The following is a 13,812-nucleotide window of genomic DNA, read 5'->3' on the forward strand; positions in this document are numbered from 1 at the left end:
CAATGTCTTTGGTTCATTCAGGAATCTGATGACAGAGGGGAAGAAATTGTCCTTGTGATGCTGAGAGCTTGTCTTCAGGCTCCTGTACCTTTTCCCCCCCCTGATGGTAGCAGAGTGAAGAGGGCATGGCCTGGGTGGTGGGGTCCTTGAGGGTAGAGACTGCTTTTTAAAGACACTCCCTCTTGTAGAAGTCCTCGATGGATGAAGTCTGGTGCCTGTCATGTCGCACCCAAGTAAAGAACTCTGTGGAGTTTTTTCTTGTCCTGAGCATTGGCTCTTCCGTACCAGTCAGAATACTCTCCATGTTAAACCTGTAGAAGTTTTTGTGAGTCTTTGTTGACATGCCAAATCTCCTCAAAACTCCTCACAAAGTATACCGCTGCATCAGACCAGGAGAACACCATCTCACCAAGAAGAGGGCTGGGAGAAAGCTTCTGCATGATAGGAGACAACACCAGCAGAACAGTGAGGAAGCACTCACACCAGACTGCGGGCTATCTGCAGACACTGGCTTGTGGGAGTAATGGATCTGAGATTCGACAGGGTGCCAATGCAAGTAAGGCTCCTAAAGGGCCTTGGGTGTTAACAGCTTTGGTTTGGAACCAGAAGTCTTTGAGGGTGATGTGGCTGCATGGAACTTGGGTTCACCGCTGGCACAGACAGGAGGCTATTTGGCTGAGGGGGTTACAAAAGCACAGGAGGGGATGTGATCCACGGAAACTGTCTCTGAAGGGACTCTTGCTTCTCTCTCTCTCTCTCTTCTTGGTAGGGACACTGGACTAGTGGTGTTTTTTTGTGTACTTTTTTTAACAGGCAAAAAAAGTAAACAAATTTTGCATATTTTCATACATGAAAATAAAGGCTTCTTGAATTGCATCATTTATGTCAATATTTACTGATAACATGGTGAAAAATATCATGAAGCTCAATTTGCCTTGCCTTTATCTTCTTCGTAATAATCCTTTGTAATTGTTTCGTTCGTTTTTTTTTTAACTTCCATCAGTTTCATTAAAACATTAGTATCCAAGCCAGGGAACACAAGTTGTAAGAGTGGTTGGCCATATTGCTCCTTCAATATGCTGATCAGGTGGAAAAACTGGACATTCACATATGACTATCATGGCCCTCTGATTCACTGTCTGAAAACCTTTGCCTTCTCTCATTTCCTCGCACAGGCAGAAACTATTATCTTTCTGACAATAGCTTATTATATGCTGCTCAACGCCACTGTTAATTTGAATCGAAGTTTAAAATGATCCTCCAACAGAACTGATTGATCACAGGATTCACATTAAATCACATTTAAGGCCTGTCGATCAGGCCTTAAATGTGCCAGTAATCCTTGATGGAGACGTGACCCATCCAGCGCAGCTGGATCTTCAGCAGCGTGGACTCGATGCTGTCGACCTCTGCCATCTCGAGTACCTCGACGTTAGGGTCACGTCTCCAGAATGGAGGACCATCGCCTTCCCAAGATCGTATTATATGGCGAGCTCTCCACTGGCCACCGTGACAGAGGTGCACCAAAGAAAAGGTACAAGGACTGCCTAAAGAAATCTCTTGGTGCCTGCCACATTGACCACCGCCAGTGGGCTGATAACGCCTCAAACCGTGCATCTTGGCGCCTCACAGTTTGGCGGGCAGCAGCCTCCTTTGAAGAAGACCGCAGAGCCCACCTCACTGACAAAAGGCAAAGGAGGAAAAACCCAACACCCAACCCCAACCAACCAATTTTCCCTTGCAACCGCTGCAATCGTGTCTGCCTGTCCCGCATCGGACTGGTCAGCCACAAACGAGCCTGCAGCTGACGTGGACTTTTTACCCCCTCCATAAATCTTCGTCCGCGAAGCCAAGCCAAAGAATCCTTGATGCAATTTATTAAGGCAGGTTTTTTTTTCTCATTTGGAATCAGCCATCAGAATTTAAAGCATTTGTTCGTGTCTTATTTACAGCAAGCAGATTAGCTTTTGCCAAGAGCTTTTTAATGAAGCCATCAAACCCAATCTATTATTTGAATATTAATGCTGCCCCAGAGAATTGATGATTTTCTGCACAAAAATGCCTATTTGTTCATTTAATCTTAATATTTTTAATTTAAAATAAGTTGAACATTGAAGATAACATGCGCAGATGCAACATTTGTGTACACTTGTAATTCCTGCAATAACTTAAATTTGTGTAATTACATAATAAAGGATATCTCTAAACAACACTTTTCTTTTATCTTACCATATTGCTCGAGCAAACCATGAAGGTATTTGTTTCTCTTCTCATTTTCTTTTTACTATCTCTGAAGCCAATTTTTTAATACCTTTCCAATTCTTGCAAAATTCTTCCACCTGTATTGACAAAATTCTTTGTCCTTGTAAATGCTTCTATCTGTTAACCCAAAGTGTTTTATAATCAGCTAAGCTGTCTTCTGATAATATTCTGTGATACCTGAATTCAAAATATGCTTACTATTAGTTTATATTGCTTATGCCACTCTACATTTGTCAACTCGTACCAAAGCTTGTTCACCAAATACTTTTACAAGTGAATGTTTATCAAAATATTGAAAAAGATGTATACTAATTATTTTTTGTCTTCTTTCTAGTATACCCCCAGCATGAGAGCAACCTACTTGGCAGTGAATGATGAACCTTCCAGAATTTACGGAAATATATTTCCTGTTTAACTTTTCTGCTGGCCTTCGTTAGCAGAGTTCAAGAGTTTTTAACAATAGCCCAAAATCTTACAGTACTAAGCAAAAAATGTGCTCCAGCCAAAACATTCTATTTCAATGAAGTTTTATGGGAGCAATAAAGAACGGTTGTAGATGGATGCTGGCTGGCACTGTTTCTGAACTGTTGTTCAAAGTGACTGTTATGCTTGAGATTACCTCTGAAAACAATGCATGATTTTTGCATACTATTATTGGAGACTGGTGTAGAACAGATATGTGCTGGGAGAATGAACTTGAGTTTCAATCAGTATCTGATAAGGAGTGCCTTGTACATAGATCAGTTTTTAAATTCATGTCAGCTTGAACTGAACATCCATCGTGTTGACATTAAATTCTGGACCTTCAATCACATGACTGACTGCAGAATGCCATTGAGGTGGAGTTATTTTATTCTTGACCACGGTTCACACTAAATGAAGAAGCTGCAATCAAACACTGCATTTGTAAGGAATACAAATGGGTATGGTTTCAATTACAATACCAGATTATGAGATGGTGCAGAAAGCCAAGGTAAGGACTCGCATCTTTCCAGTTAAACGAGGAGTGATCGGCAAATGAGTCTTGAGCAAAATCATACTGGGGAAAGAGAAATAAGTAAAATACAGTACATTTAGTTAAACAAATCAAAACTCCACAGATGATTTCTTTCCAAGCTGTAAATAAATTACTGTCAGTTTTTTAAAACTGGAGATACCATTACCAAATTCCCACTCAAATCAATTCTGAGGAATAAAAAAAATTGATCATGGTATTGTTTATAATGTACGTTTTCTGATTAAATAATCATATTGCAAATTTTCTGGAAATACAATGATTTCTTTCTAATAAAGTAGCTAAATTACAGATTCCAGACATAATTTGTAAAACTATTTGCATTAGTTTCTTTCTATAAAAATAACTTAATGTTTCACCATTTATATTAGCTGATAAACATGAATATAGAATGGTAACTGAATTTCGATCCCTTTCAAGTTTGATTGCCATTTTGAGCTGCAGATGATTTCCCTTCACGTTGGCCTGGATTTTGTGCCATGGAAATTACAGCAACCTCAGGATTTTTGTAAAATGACTATATTTCAGTGTAGATATAATTAATTCAGAGCTCCATCACAATTTTATTGCTAAAGAGGCTGTTTCTGGAAGTTAATAGAACTTCAGAAAAGCTGGATGAATTTGGTTTGATTTTCTAAGATTTACAAAGTGCCATTGAATTTTACAGCAGTTTTGAGGAAACACAAGCATCCTGTATTTCAATCTTGTATCATGAATGAAAACTCTGAAAAAAGCATTTGATGACAATGAAAGAGAGAGAGAGAGAGATTCAGGGTAACAGATTTTAAATGTTTAATAATTTCAAAAGACCATATTGTAATTGCTGGACATGGTTTGTTCATTTAAAACTGTTTTTAAGCTTTCCACATTTGTGTCAGATTTATATTTTCAGATTTAAGTACATTACAAACTTTATTCAAGATTAACATGTATGCAACTCCTTCCATTTCCATTACCCCGCCTACAAAGAGAAATATGCCTTTTGGATTTGTGATCCAGAATTGTTTGTTTAATTGACTTTATCAACTTGATGCAGACATTTATGTAAAAATGTCAAGCATCATGCCTGTAGAACTGACCCAGTGATTTAACTCATCTGAGTGTGTATAACCATATAACAATTGCAGCACGGAAACAGGCCATTTCGGCCCTTCTATTCCGCACCGAACTAAGTCCTCTCCTCTAGTCTCATCTACCTGCACCCTGCCCTCCATTCCCCTCCCATCCACATACCTATCCAATTTTTCCTTAAATGGACCCTGCCGCCACTACCTCTGGAAGCTCAGTGCACACAGCCACCACTCTCTGATAAAGAAGATCTCCCTCATGTTACTTCTAGACTTTTTTTTTTCCCTCATGTTACTTCTAGACTTTTGCACCTTAACTCATGACCTCTTGTTTCAATCTCTCCTACTCTCAATGGAAAAAGCCTATCCACATCAACTCTATCTCTCCCTCTCATAATCTTAAATCCCCTCTCAACCTTCTACGCTCCAAAGAATAAAGACCTAATTTGCTCAATCTTTCTTTGTCATCTAGATTCTGAAACAGTAGCTTTCTTTTGATAAGAGAGGTGTTGTGAGCATTAGTAATGATTCCGATGGCCACTTTTGATATATACAGTAGGAATTTCAGCCATGGTCTCAGCCCCACATTGATATGGCATGAAATTAACCATGAAATACAGAATTTACAAATGTGGACCATTTCAGCTGCCTGTGTGAGACAATTATCAACTGAAGTTTTCAGTTTATGAATATCACATTCCTGATAGTTTGAGTTCAAAAATTTGACCAAAAATAGAGATAAATTATGTCTAATATTGTTAATTGATTTCCCTAAGGTGCTTGGAGTCATCCATGGAATAAATATCATTTTGAAGACATTAAAACATGAACTTGTCACATGTCAAATCAGGAAGAGACTTTGATGAAATGTGGTAGATATATCTGATTAATTGTATCTCCTAAATTCAGTGGATTAGTGTAAAAATATTCTCAATTCTTGGATTTTCTTTTGCACCCTGAATTGGATGCAGCTGCCATCAGGTGAATGTAACAGAATAAAGATCACCCACTGAAGTCATGGTTAGCAGGGCATCCTATTGCAGATTAAAAAGTGAGCAAGAAGATAATTTGGGATCTGAAATCATGGTTCCATTGCCTGGATATGTCAAGTGAGATAATGCAGTCTTCATCTGTAAATGTAACCAATATTATGCTAGTGTGTTACACATGTTATAACCTTTTGTTGGAAGGACTGATTCTTGATCCAGCAAACAGATTACCTATGATTCATGGGCAGTCTGAGGAAGAAAAGGAAGGGCAATTGTAGAACAGCCAGTGGCTTCTTTATTTGGACAGTAATAAGATGCTTCAATTTTTCAATTCTCACTTCTCCCAACCACTATCCCCTTCTTTTCTATCACTAATCTAATTCTATTTCTCATAGCAATGAAATTTGGTATGGAAAATCTTTAACGTAAGACTTGATACCCAGACGGCAAAATTTTAAATGTAAATTGAATTAGTTAACTTCTTACTAATTTGCAAATATTTGAAAATTCAAATGGCATTAGACCAAGTAAAACACTAACTTGTGCAGAATTTCAACAGAATCCTGCTTCAGAAAATTAACATTTATTCTCCCTTATCTGCTTGCCCAATAGATGCTGGAATTAAGTACTAGTCAAAGTGTGCTCTGCAAGTAATGATCTTTACTCCTTGTGATGAAACCTCTTCAACCAAATGGATGGTTGCTTGTGACCATCAGTCAGAAGCTCTAACAGTTCAATGGTGACTGTTGGAAGCACAGAAGTTGTCTCATGCAGCTCTCAAACACGCTGGTGGCCAATGCAACACCTGCCTTTCTTCATCCCAATAACTGAGTTTCATCAGCTGAATGATTCTTTAAACTTGCCAGGACTGTAATCACTAGCTTACTCCATACAAGCATGAATGTACATATTTTTGTTCTTTGTTATGGAGAGGCACACTGCTTAGGTATTTTGGCTAAAATTAAATCTGTTGGAAAGTTAAGTGATCTTTAGAACCTCTTGGGTCCAAAACCAACAGCTTTCTTTTCCAGGTTATTGCAAATTTCACATTGAATCCAAGTAGTTTGTGTTAAGTTGATTGTTTCACTGTTGGTCTGCACTCCTTGACAGTGTGGAGTTGGTACTCATTGCCTCTGCCACCACTTTACATGCCAACATTGTGTTCATTATCAAAGGCAATCCTTCAAAGATGCCTGAAGTCACAATTTCTTTGACTTCACCTCATTGAAGTGCATTCAAGTATTTTAGCCTTGGAATGTCCTCAATTAATGAATTCCAAAGATTTACAAACATTTGGTAAGGAAATTTCAAATGTGTTTTAATTGTTGACCTATTATTTGAATATATTGGCTGTCATATAGATGAATAAGCTACTTATGTTCAATCTTTGATCATGGGACAATGCCTTCATTCCATGAATCAGTCTGGTGATTTTATCCTGTATTATCTCTAAAACAAATAGATGCTTCCTTTGGAAGAGAGAATTAAATAATGTATTATTCCAGGTGTCAGCTCAACAAAGACACGTACAATGTTTGAAACCTTTTCTTCTGTACTCCCAATTCTGTTACAATAAAGGTCAGTAAACCATTTGCCTTCCTTATTTGTTACTTTATTTGCTGTCCAATCTTTTGTGTGTTCATTTCTATTTTGATTGTTCTGAGATTGCATTGGAAAACCCTGGAGCTCACTGGAGGGTTTACCAAAAAAGCATGAAGCTTTTTTCCCCTCGATCTTTTAGCATGAATAAATGCACAAAACAAGTGCGCAATTCCTTTAAAGGCCACCAAAGGAGGCTATTGACTTCTACGGACTGCAAATTGTGTCATACTGGGAGCAGACATATTACCTAAGCAGTTACTTAACATTGTACGCATTAGTTTCAATTAAATGAAGAGCTGCAGATTAGAGTTACAAATTAACTTAGATACCTACAATAATTAATGGATATAAGAACATCCGAACATTAATAAAAATAGGAGCAAGACAAGACCATCCAGTCACCATCCAATGAGATCCTGGATGATCTGATGACCGGCTCATCTCCACCTCCCTGCCTTTTCCCCATATCCCTCAATTCCCCTACTTTGTAAATATATATCCAACCTTGTCTTAATTCTGTTCACTGATCATTTCTCTATATTCACTATATCAATTCCTTTGCAATATTGAAATTTGTATATTTTTATCAAGATCTAAAAATCCAACATGACTCATGATGGAATGGAATTATTTTTGTCTGCTCCTATTTGGTTTTGTGTTTACATTAATTGATTCTGACATACAAAAAGAGCTTGAGCATTATCTTCCAAGCACAAATATTTGGAATTTTTTTTTCAGAAGCTATCAAGGAATTTTGTTCAGATGCATCATATTTCAGTTCAGATACTTGGTTCCCATGAGCCAGTTTCTAGCAGCCCGCAGCCTGTGTGGGTCCGTTAACCGCCAATCACCTGCAGCTTCGACCATAAATCACCAACAACCCGCACCTTGTTTGGGTCCTTCAGCCACTGAGCCCCACTGCTGTGGTCACCTTCCCCGTAGGGGTGCTTCTCAACGGGGCTGTTCTCCCCTGAGTTGGTCTGCAGCTCCCCTGAGGCCTGTAATCCCTAGTAGTACATTGCCCAGCACAGGGACCACCATTGGACACAAATCCTAGTGGCTGCAGGTTTAAGAAAATAACATCATCCCTCAGCATCTTTAATAGGCTACTTAAAGCCTTTAGAGAGCTGTTGGGATCAGAACCAGCCAGTAGAACCCTGCTGTCCCAGGTCCACACCAACTAAAACATGTTACCAGTTGATCTATTATAAACTGTTTCAATCAGAATGGAGTCTTACAATTAAACTATGTGGAGGCATCCATTTCTGCTATTTTGATTGAAGTGCCAAGAGTAAGAAACCTTTGCCATTTCTAGTGAAATTACAGATTAAAAAAGTAAGTCAAAAGCAAAGTCAAAATTTTTTTGATAACTTTAAATGTTATCCTGGTAGATGAGCAATATGTGATATTTTCATTTACATTTCAATAAACATTTCAATTTTTTTAAGTAGCAGTTTTTTGTAAGTATATTTAATTGGGACAATATTGTTCTTAAGGAATTGTATTTGGATTTTTTCCATTTCTTTGCAATATTAAAAAATAAATGATTCATTTTTAATTAAAAATATCTTCATTTTAAGTATAAATTTGTTAATGAACAATGTTTGTTTGAAGTTTGCACCATTTAAATTATTTGCTAATATTTTTAAATTGTATTAAATTTTCAAAAAGGATTTATTTTCTGGCATTTCTCGATGTAATTATTGTTTTTGTCCTACTGCTGATGATGATGTGAGATTTTTCTGTCTTAAAAGATAGAGTAATTTTAAAAGAAAATTATTTTTCTCATGTTTTTTTCCCTTCTAACCAGAGTGAAATGTTTAGATGTACAGCACATTAACAGGCCATTTCAGCCCATGAGTCAATGCCACCCAATTTACCCCCAATAAACTTGCACCCCTTGCACATTTTGAAGGGTGGTAGGAAACCGGAGCCCCCGGAGGAAACCCATGCAGACATGGGGAAAACGTACCAACTCCTCAGAGACAGCGCTGGTGCTGTAAAGGCATTGCACAAACTGCCAAGCCAACCGTGCCACCCCAACTGGCAGCAGAGTTGGCATAGCGACTGAGTGGCTTGAAGCTTCGTTAGCATAAATTGTGCATGTTTATAAGGAATGAAGGCCCAGTGCAGATCAATTTGCTTTTTGTTCCTGTGCATCTACCCTTTCTTTAGAATTTCAATACATTTGTTATGATCATTATGTTGGAACTGAGACTTCTTGTATTGTTCCTAAAAACTTTAAAGAATGTCTGAAAATTATCCATATCCAAAAAAATTAATCTCAGTAAAATGATATTTGATGTTCACTTAAAACCTGATTTGTTTGTTGAAAAGTGTTCAAGCTGCTTCAAGGCAAGATGGCCAGTGACTTTCTTTGTGAAGTATCTGAATCATTTAATTTGTTTAACCTACAATTTGATCCTAACACTTGATGTTAACAGTTCAACATCCACACAAACTGCATAGAAAATAGATGTACTTCCTTTTTCTCAAAAATAAACGCGCTGCAATAGAAAAAAATTTCTAAATAGAGAAACAGTTCAAAGTCATTCGGGTCATATCCTGATATGTTCTGCACCTGTGCATTGTCGTATTCGCCAATCATCACGCTGCATCGGAAAAAAAAAGATGCAAAAAAGCTCAGCAAGTCAAATGGTGTAAAGAGACATAGCTGACGTTTTGGCCCTGAAACTTGGGCTACATCAACCCTGTTTGACCAGCTGAGCTTCTCCAGCATTTTGTGTTTTTCAACCAGTGTCTGGAGATTTGAGTGATTTGATTCCCATCACCGTGACTTCTTACATTGGATTCCATTATCTGGCACGTTGTCACCTCTTGCCATCCTCGCAAGCTGACCAGGGTCAACTTGGTCGTCAGTGCCCGCCCGATCTTAGGTGCGGGGTGAGCTAATGTCACCGAAGACCCTCGTAAATGTACCGCGGAGGGCGTTCCGGCTGCCTGGTGTGGGAGGCGCCAACCCTCGGGGCGGGAATGGACTCCAGAGGTTGGCGAACTCGACCTGCGACATCACAGGAACCAGAATTCACGCCGCCAAGGCCATCTACACGAGGCGGTGGCTGAAGAGGGCAGCTTCTCCTCAAAGACCCCGGCCCGGCCACCACCCAGGCCTCGGCCTCCTCACTCTGCCACCATTGGGAAGGGTCACGTGACGAGGGCCAGCGGCACGAGGCCAGCTTCCTCCCCTCCGCCATCAGCTTCCTGAATGACGGGAACAGGAGTAGGCCTTTACTTTCCATGCAAGGCTATTTACTTTTTGCAAGATGGATGTTTGCATCATTGATGCTTGTCACTTGTTCCTGAACCGGAATGAACGGGTCCCCTCATTCCTCATCTCAGTGTGCGAGTCCGTGACGCGAACGCACCCCTTTACCTTGACCGGGGGCCGCTGGACCTGCAGCACGTCGCTGCGACCGAAGGCGGCGCTCCTGCCCCGGCGCCCCCGGCAGCGCGGCGGGGGGGGATCAGGGCGCCTGCGCGTGGGGCCTGTTGCTAGGAAACGGTAAACGGTCGGGGTCGGAGGTGGGCGCTACCTCGTTCGGATCAAGCGGGCAGGGAGGGGAGTGGACGCTTCGCTGCCCCGGCCGGAGGGGGAGGGGGAGGGGGAGGGGGGCTGCTTGCAGGTAAACGGGCCAGGGGTTCGGCCGGGGGTGGGGGAGGGAGTGGGGGAGGGGGAGGGAGTGGGGGAGGGGGAGGGAGTGGGGGAGGGGGAGGGAGTGGGGGAGGGGGAGGGAGTGGGGGAGGGGGAGGGAGTGGGGGAGGGAGTGGGGGAGGGGGAGGGGGAGGGGGAGGGAGTGGGGGAGGGGGAGGGAGTGGGGGAGGGGGAGGGAGTGGGGGAGGGGGAGGGAGTGGGGGAGGGGGAGGGAGTGGGGGAGGGGGAGAGACCGAGGCCTCGGGCCTTGTTGAACACAACCCCAAGCTCCAGCCTGGGGAGAGAAATGCTGTTCTTCCACGCTCCATTTGGTTTTATTGGTGTATTTCTTTTCCCATTTGAGTCTTGCCTTGGATCAGATGTTTGTTCATCTCAAGTCGTTAAAATCTGCCCCAGTATTGGGGGGGGGGGGGGTGGGGGCAAACTGGCGAAGTGACCTGCTTTCAAATTTGTTGCTGTGGTGGATGCAGCTTTTCCGCTTCATCTTAACCAACTTTTTAAATGTCTTTATTTAATTGTTTGCACCGTTACAGGAAAAAAATGAATCGGACATGAATCAAATATCCACAGCCAATAATGCAAAAAACTTTTATATAGTTTCTCCCCCTCCCACCCAAAAGTAAGAAAAGAAACACCTACCATTTAATAAACAATAATATTAGCATAGACAGTTATTAAAAATGACTAATTAAGAGGAGTGGATAGGATAGAAGAGATGGACAGGAAATTATCCATCCACCAACTTTCCTGTCGTCATTGGAAGTATCACCATAAGAACAGCCCAGAACTTGCCAAAGTCAGAGGCGTTTTGCCATCCCAATGGTGGCGGATTGGCTGTAATGATAGGGCTGTCTGTCCAGGCTGGCTTGCCCTCCTGTTGACATCCTCTCCTGGACTCCCCATGTGACCCAGGCCACAAAGGTCGAGACATTGGCAAGACATTTTCATGAACCGACTAGTCCAGTGAGGATCTAATAAAAAGCTGCAAGATTTGCAGATAGAATTTTGTGGCACGTGTGACTGAGAAAATGAGGGATAATTGATTTTGACATTTCATTTGCCTAAATAAACTAGGGTTTTAAGTGAGTACAAGAGTCTGCTTTAAAAGAGTCGTTCATATTTCGTCAGCACAGGCCCCAACACACAATCATGAGAAGTGACTGTTGTCAAAATGTTGGAGCAGGATGGTCTATTTCTGTCACACCTGAATTAAGTATTGAATTGGAGTGATTGTGCACCTGAGAATGAAATTGAGTTATCTAAATAATGTTTGATCACTAAAAATAAAAAATGAGAACATATAGAGTAATAAATTCAAATTTAACTTTATTGACAAGAAATAGAACTCCTGGGAGTGGAAGCTGCAGAAATCTATTTTGATTTTACATAAATGAATGCAGTTAAAAAGATATTTTTTTAAAAAACTTCAAAGAATTCTACTTTTCACTCTTGATGTTTATTTAACTATTTAATCACAGTACAAACAGTTAAAATAACAAATTGTTCAAGAAACGTGATCTTTTTTTCTTTTAGACATGATGGAGATTGTTTATGTTTATACAAAAATACGAAGTGAATTTGGCCGACAATGCAACTTTTCAGATCGCCCTGCAGAGCTACATGTTGATATTGCTCCAGATCCAATGTTAGCAGAAAATTTCATTGAGAAAAATCCAGTTGATGCTTTTGTCCAAGTTTCAAAAGAAATGTCAGAGCATGAGGTAGAATTGATTGATTGTTGTTGCATCTTCAATTTTTATGTTTATTTCACATTCCCAGTATTTCACCAAGGAAACTGCTTGGTAGGATGAGCCAAATCACAAATTTTTCAACATTATTTGTTACTTCCTATATTCAAGGGTTGCATTCAGCTAATGATTGGATGTTACACACACCTAAACAATGAGTTAATTAGGATAAACTCTAAAATACTGGCATCACCAGAAAAATGCTTATAAGTTTGGCTCGAAGAAGTTTCAGTGCTCATCATACAACTGATAATGCCCAGCCCTCCTTGTCCCCAAGGAAAATGTCATCAGATGCACTTGGAGCAAATTGTATAACTTTTCATCTTTTTAAGGAAGAATAATATTCTGCAGCATGATGACATTCTATTTCAAAAAATATAAAAGTCGACGGTATTAATCTTAATTTCACTTATTTACACTGAGTTAGTTGAATAATTTTGGCATTTTTGGGAATGTTAAATAAAGTTATTTTAAGGAAGATAACTTTTACTTTTATACCATATGCATGATTTAACAACATTCTTTAAATTCTTTCCGAATTGCAGCATTATTGTTGAAGCCATTATCTAAAAACACCAATTTCTAATTTATATCATTAACACAAAAACATCCTTGAGGTGTTTCAAGGACGTATGAGACTTCATGGTCAACTACAAACAAAGAAATTTGGGCCAGTAAACCAAACACTGTTTAAAAAGTATTATAAAGGAAGAGAGAATTGTAGAAAGCTTTCTTCTTTGGCTTGGCTTCGCGGACGAAGATTTATGGAGGGGGTAAAAAGTCCACGTCAGCTGCAGGCTCGTTTGTGGCTGACAAGTCCGATGTGGGACAGGCAGACACGACTGCAGCGGTTGCAAGGGAAAATTGGTTGGCTGGGGTTGGGTGTTGGGTTTTTCCTCCTTTGCCTTTTGTCAGTGAGGTGGGCTCTGCGGTCTTCTTCAAAGGAGGTTGCTGCCCGCCAAACTGTGAGGCGCCAAGATGCACGGTTTGAGGCGTTATCAGCCCACTGGCGGTGGTCAATGTGGCAGGCACCAAGAGAATTCTTTAGGCAGTCCTTGTACCTTTTCTTTGGTGCACCTCTGTCACGGTGGCCAGTGGAGAGTTCGCCATATAACACGATCTTGGGAAGGCGATGGTCCTCCATTCTGGAGACGTGACCCATCCAGCGCAGCTGGATCTTCAGCAGCGTGGACTCGATGCTGTCGACCTCTGCCATCTCGAGTACTTCGACGTTAGGGGTGTAAGCGCTCCAATGGATGTTGAGGATGGAGCGGAGACAACGCTGGTGGAAGCGTTCTAGGAGCCGTAGGTGGTGCCGGTAGAGGACCCATGATTCGGAGCCGAACAGGAGTGTGGGTATGACAATGGCTCTGTATACGCTTATCTTTGTGAGGTTTTTCAGTTGGTTGTTTTTCCAGACTCTTTTGTGTAGTCTTCCAAAGGCGCTATTTGCCTT

The 13,812-nt window shown here is 40.7% G+C and overlaps 2 protein-coding genes and 1 long non-coding RNA gene across 14 annotated transcripts in view; 2 read left to right on the forward strand and 1 right to left on the reverse strand.

Annotated features, from left to right (window-relative positions):
* The window catches only part of ttyh2 (tweety family member 2), a 77,350-nt gene extending 70,425 nt beyond the window's left edge, over positions 1-6,925 (forward strand). For 3 of the 8 annotated variants that reach the window (XM_069930186.1, XM_069930187.1, XM_069930188.1), the window contains one exon: positions 2,597-6,925. In XM_069930186.1, the coding sequence (XP_069786287.1) occupies positions 2,597-2,677 (81 nt within the window). In that variant the 3' untranslated portion in view covers positions 2,678-6,925. The remainder of the gene's footprint in view (positions 1-2,596) is intronic. The other 5 variants (XR_011354941.1, XR_011354939.1, XR_011354942.1 and 2 more) reach the window with 5 other exon arrangements.
* Positions 2,119-10,555, reverse strand: LOC138759559 (uncharacterized). Of its 2 annotated transcripts, none has more exons than XR_011354944.1 (3): positions 10,330-10,555; positions 8,174-8,246; positions 2,119-3,301 (listed from the first exon to the last, which is right to left on the reverse strand). It is a non-coding gene; the product is annotated as an uncharacterized lncRNA (long non-coding RNA). The 2 variants fall into 2 exon arrangements; XR_011354945.1 differs by lacking the exon at positions 10,330-10,555 and adding an exon at positions 10,210-10,323.
* The window catches only part of dnai2b (dynein, axonemal, intermediate chain 2b), a 43,224-nt gene continuing 39,807 nt past the window's right edge, over positions 10,396-13,812 (forward strand). The window contains exons 1-2 of one of the 4 annotated variants that reach the window (XM_069930185.1): positions 10,396-10,458; positions 12,142-12,329. In XM_069930185.1, coding sequence (XP_069786286.1) covers positions 12,144-12,329 — 186 coding nt within the window. In that variant the 5' untranslated portion in view covers positions 10,396-10,458; positions 12,142-12,143. Of the gene's footprint in view, positions 10,479-10,507; positions 10,580-12,141; positions 12,330-13,812 lie in introns of those variants that run through there. The other 3 variants (XM_069930183.1, XM_069930182.1, XM_069930184.1) reach the window with 3 other exon arrangements.

The sequence above is a fragment of the Narcine bancroftii genome, chromosome 3, assembly GCF_036971445.1.
Source record: "Narcine bancroftii isolate sNarBan1 chromosome 3, sNarBan1.hap1, whole genome shotgun sequence".
In the NCBI taxonomy this organism is placed as follows: Eukaryota; Metazoa; Chordata; class Chondrichthyes; order Torpediniformes; family Narcinidae; genus Narcine; species Narcine bancroftii.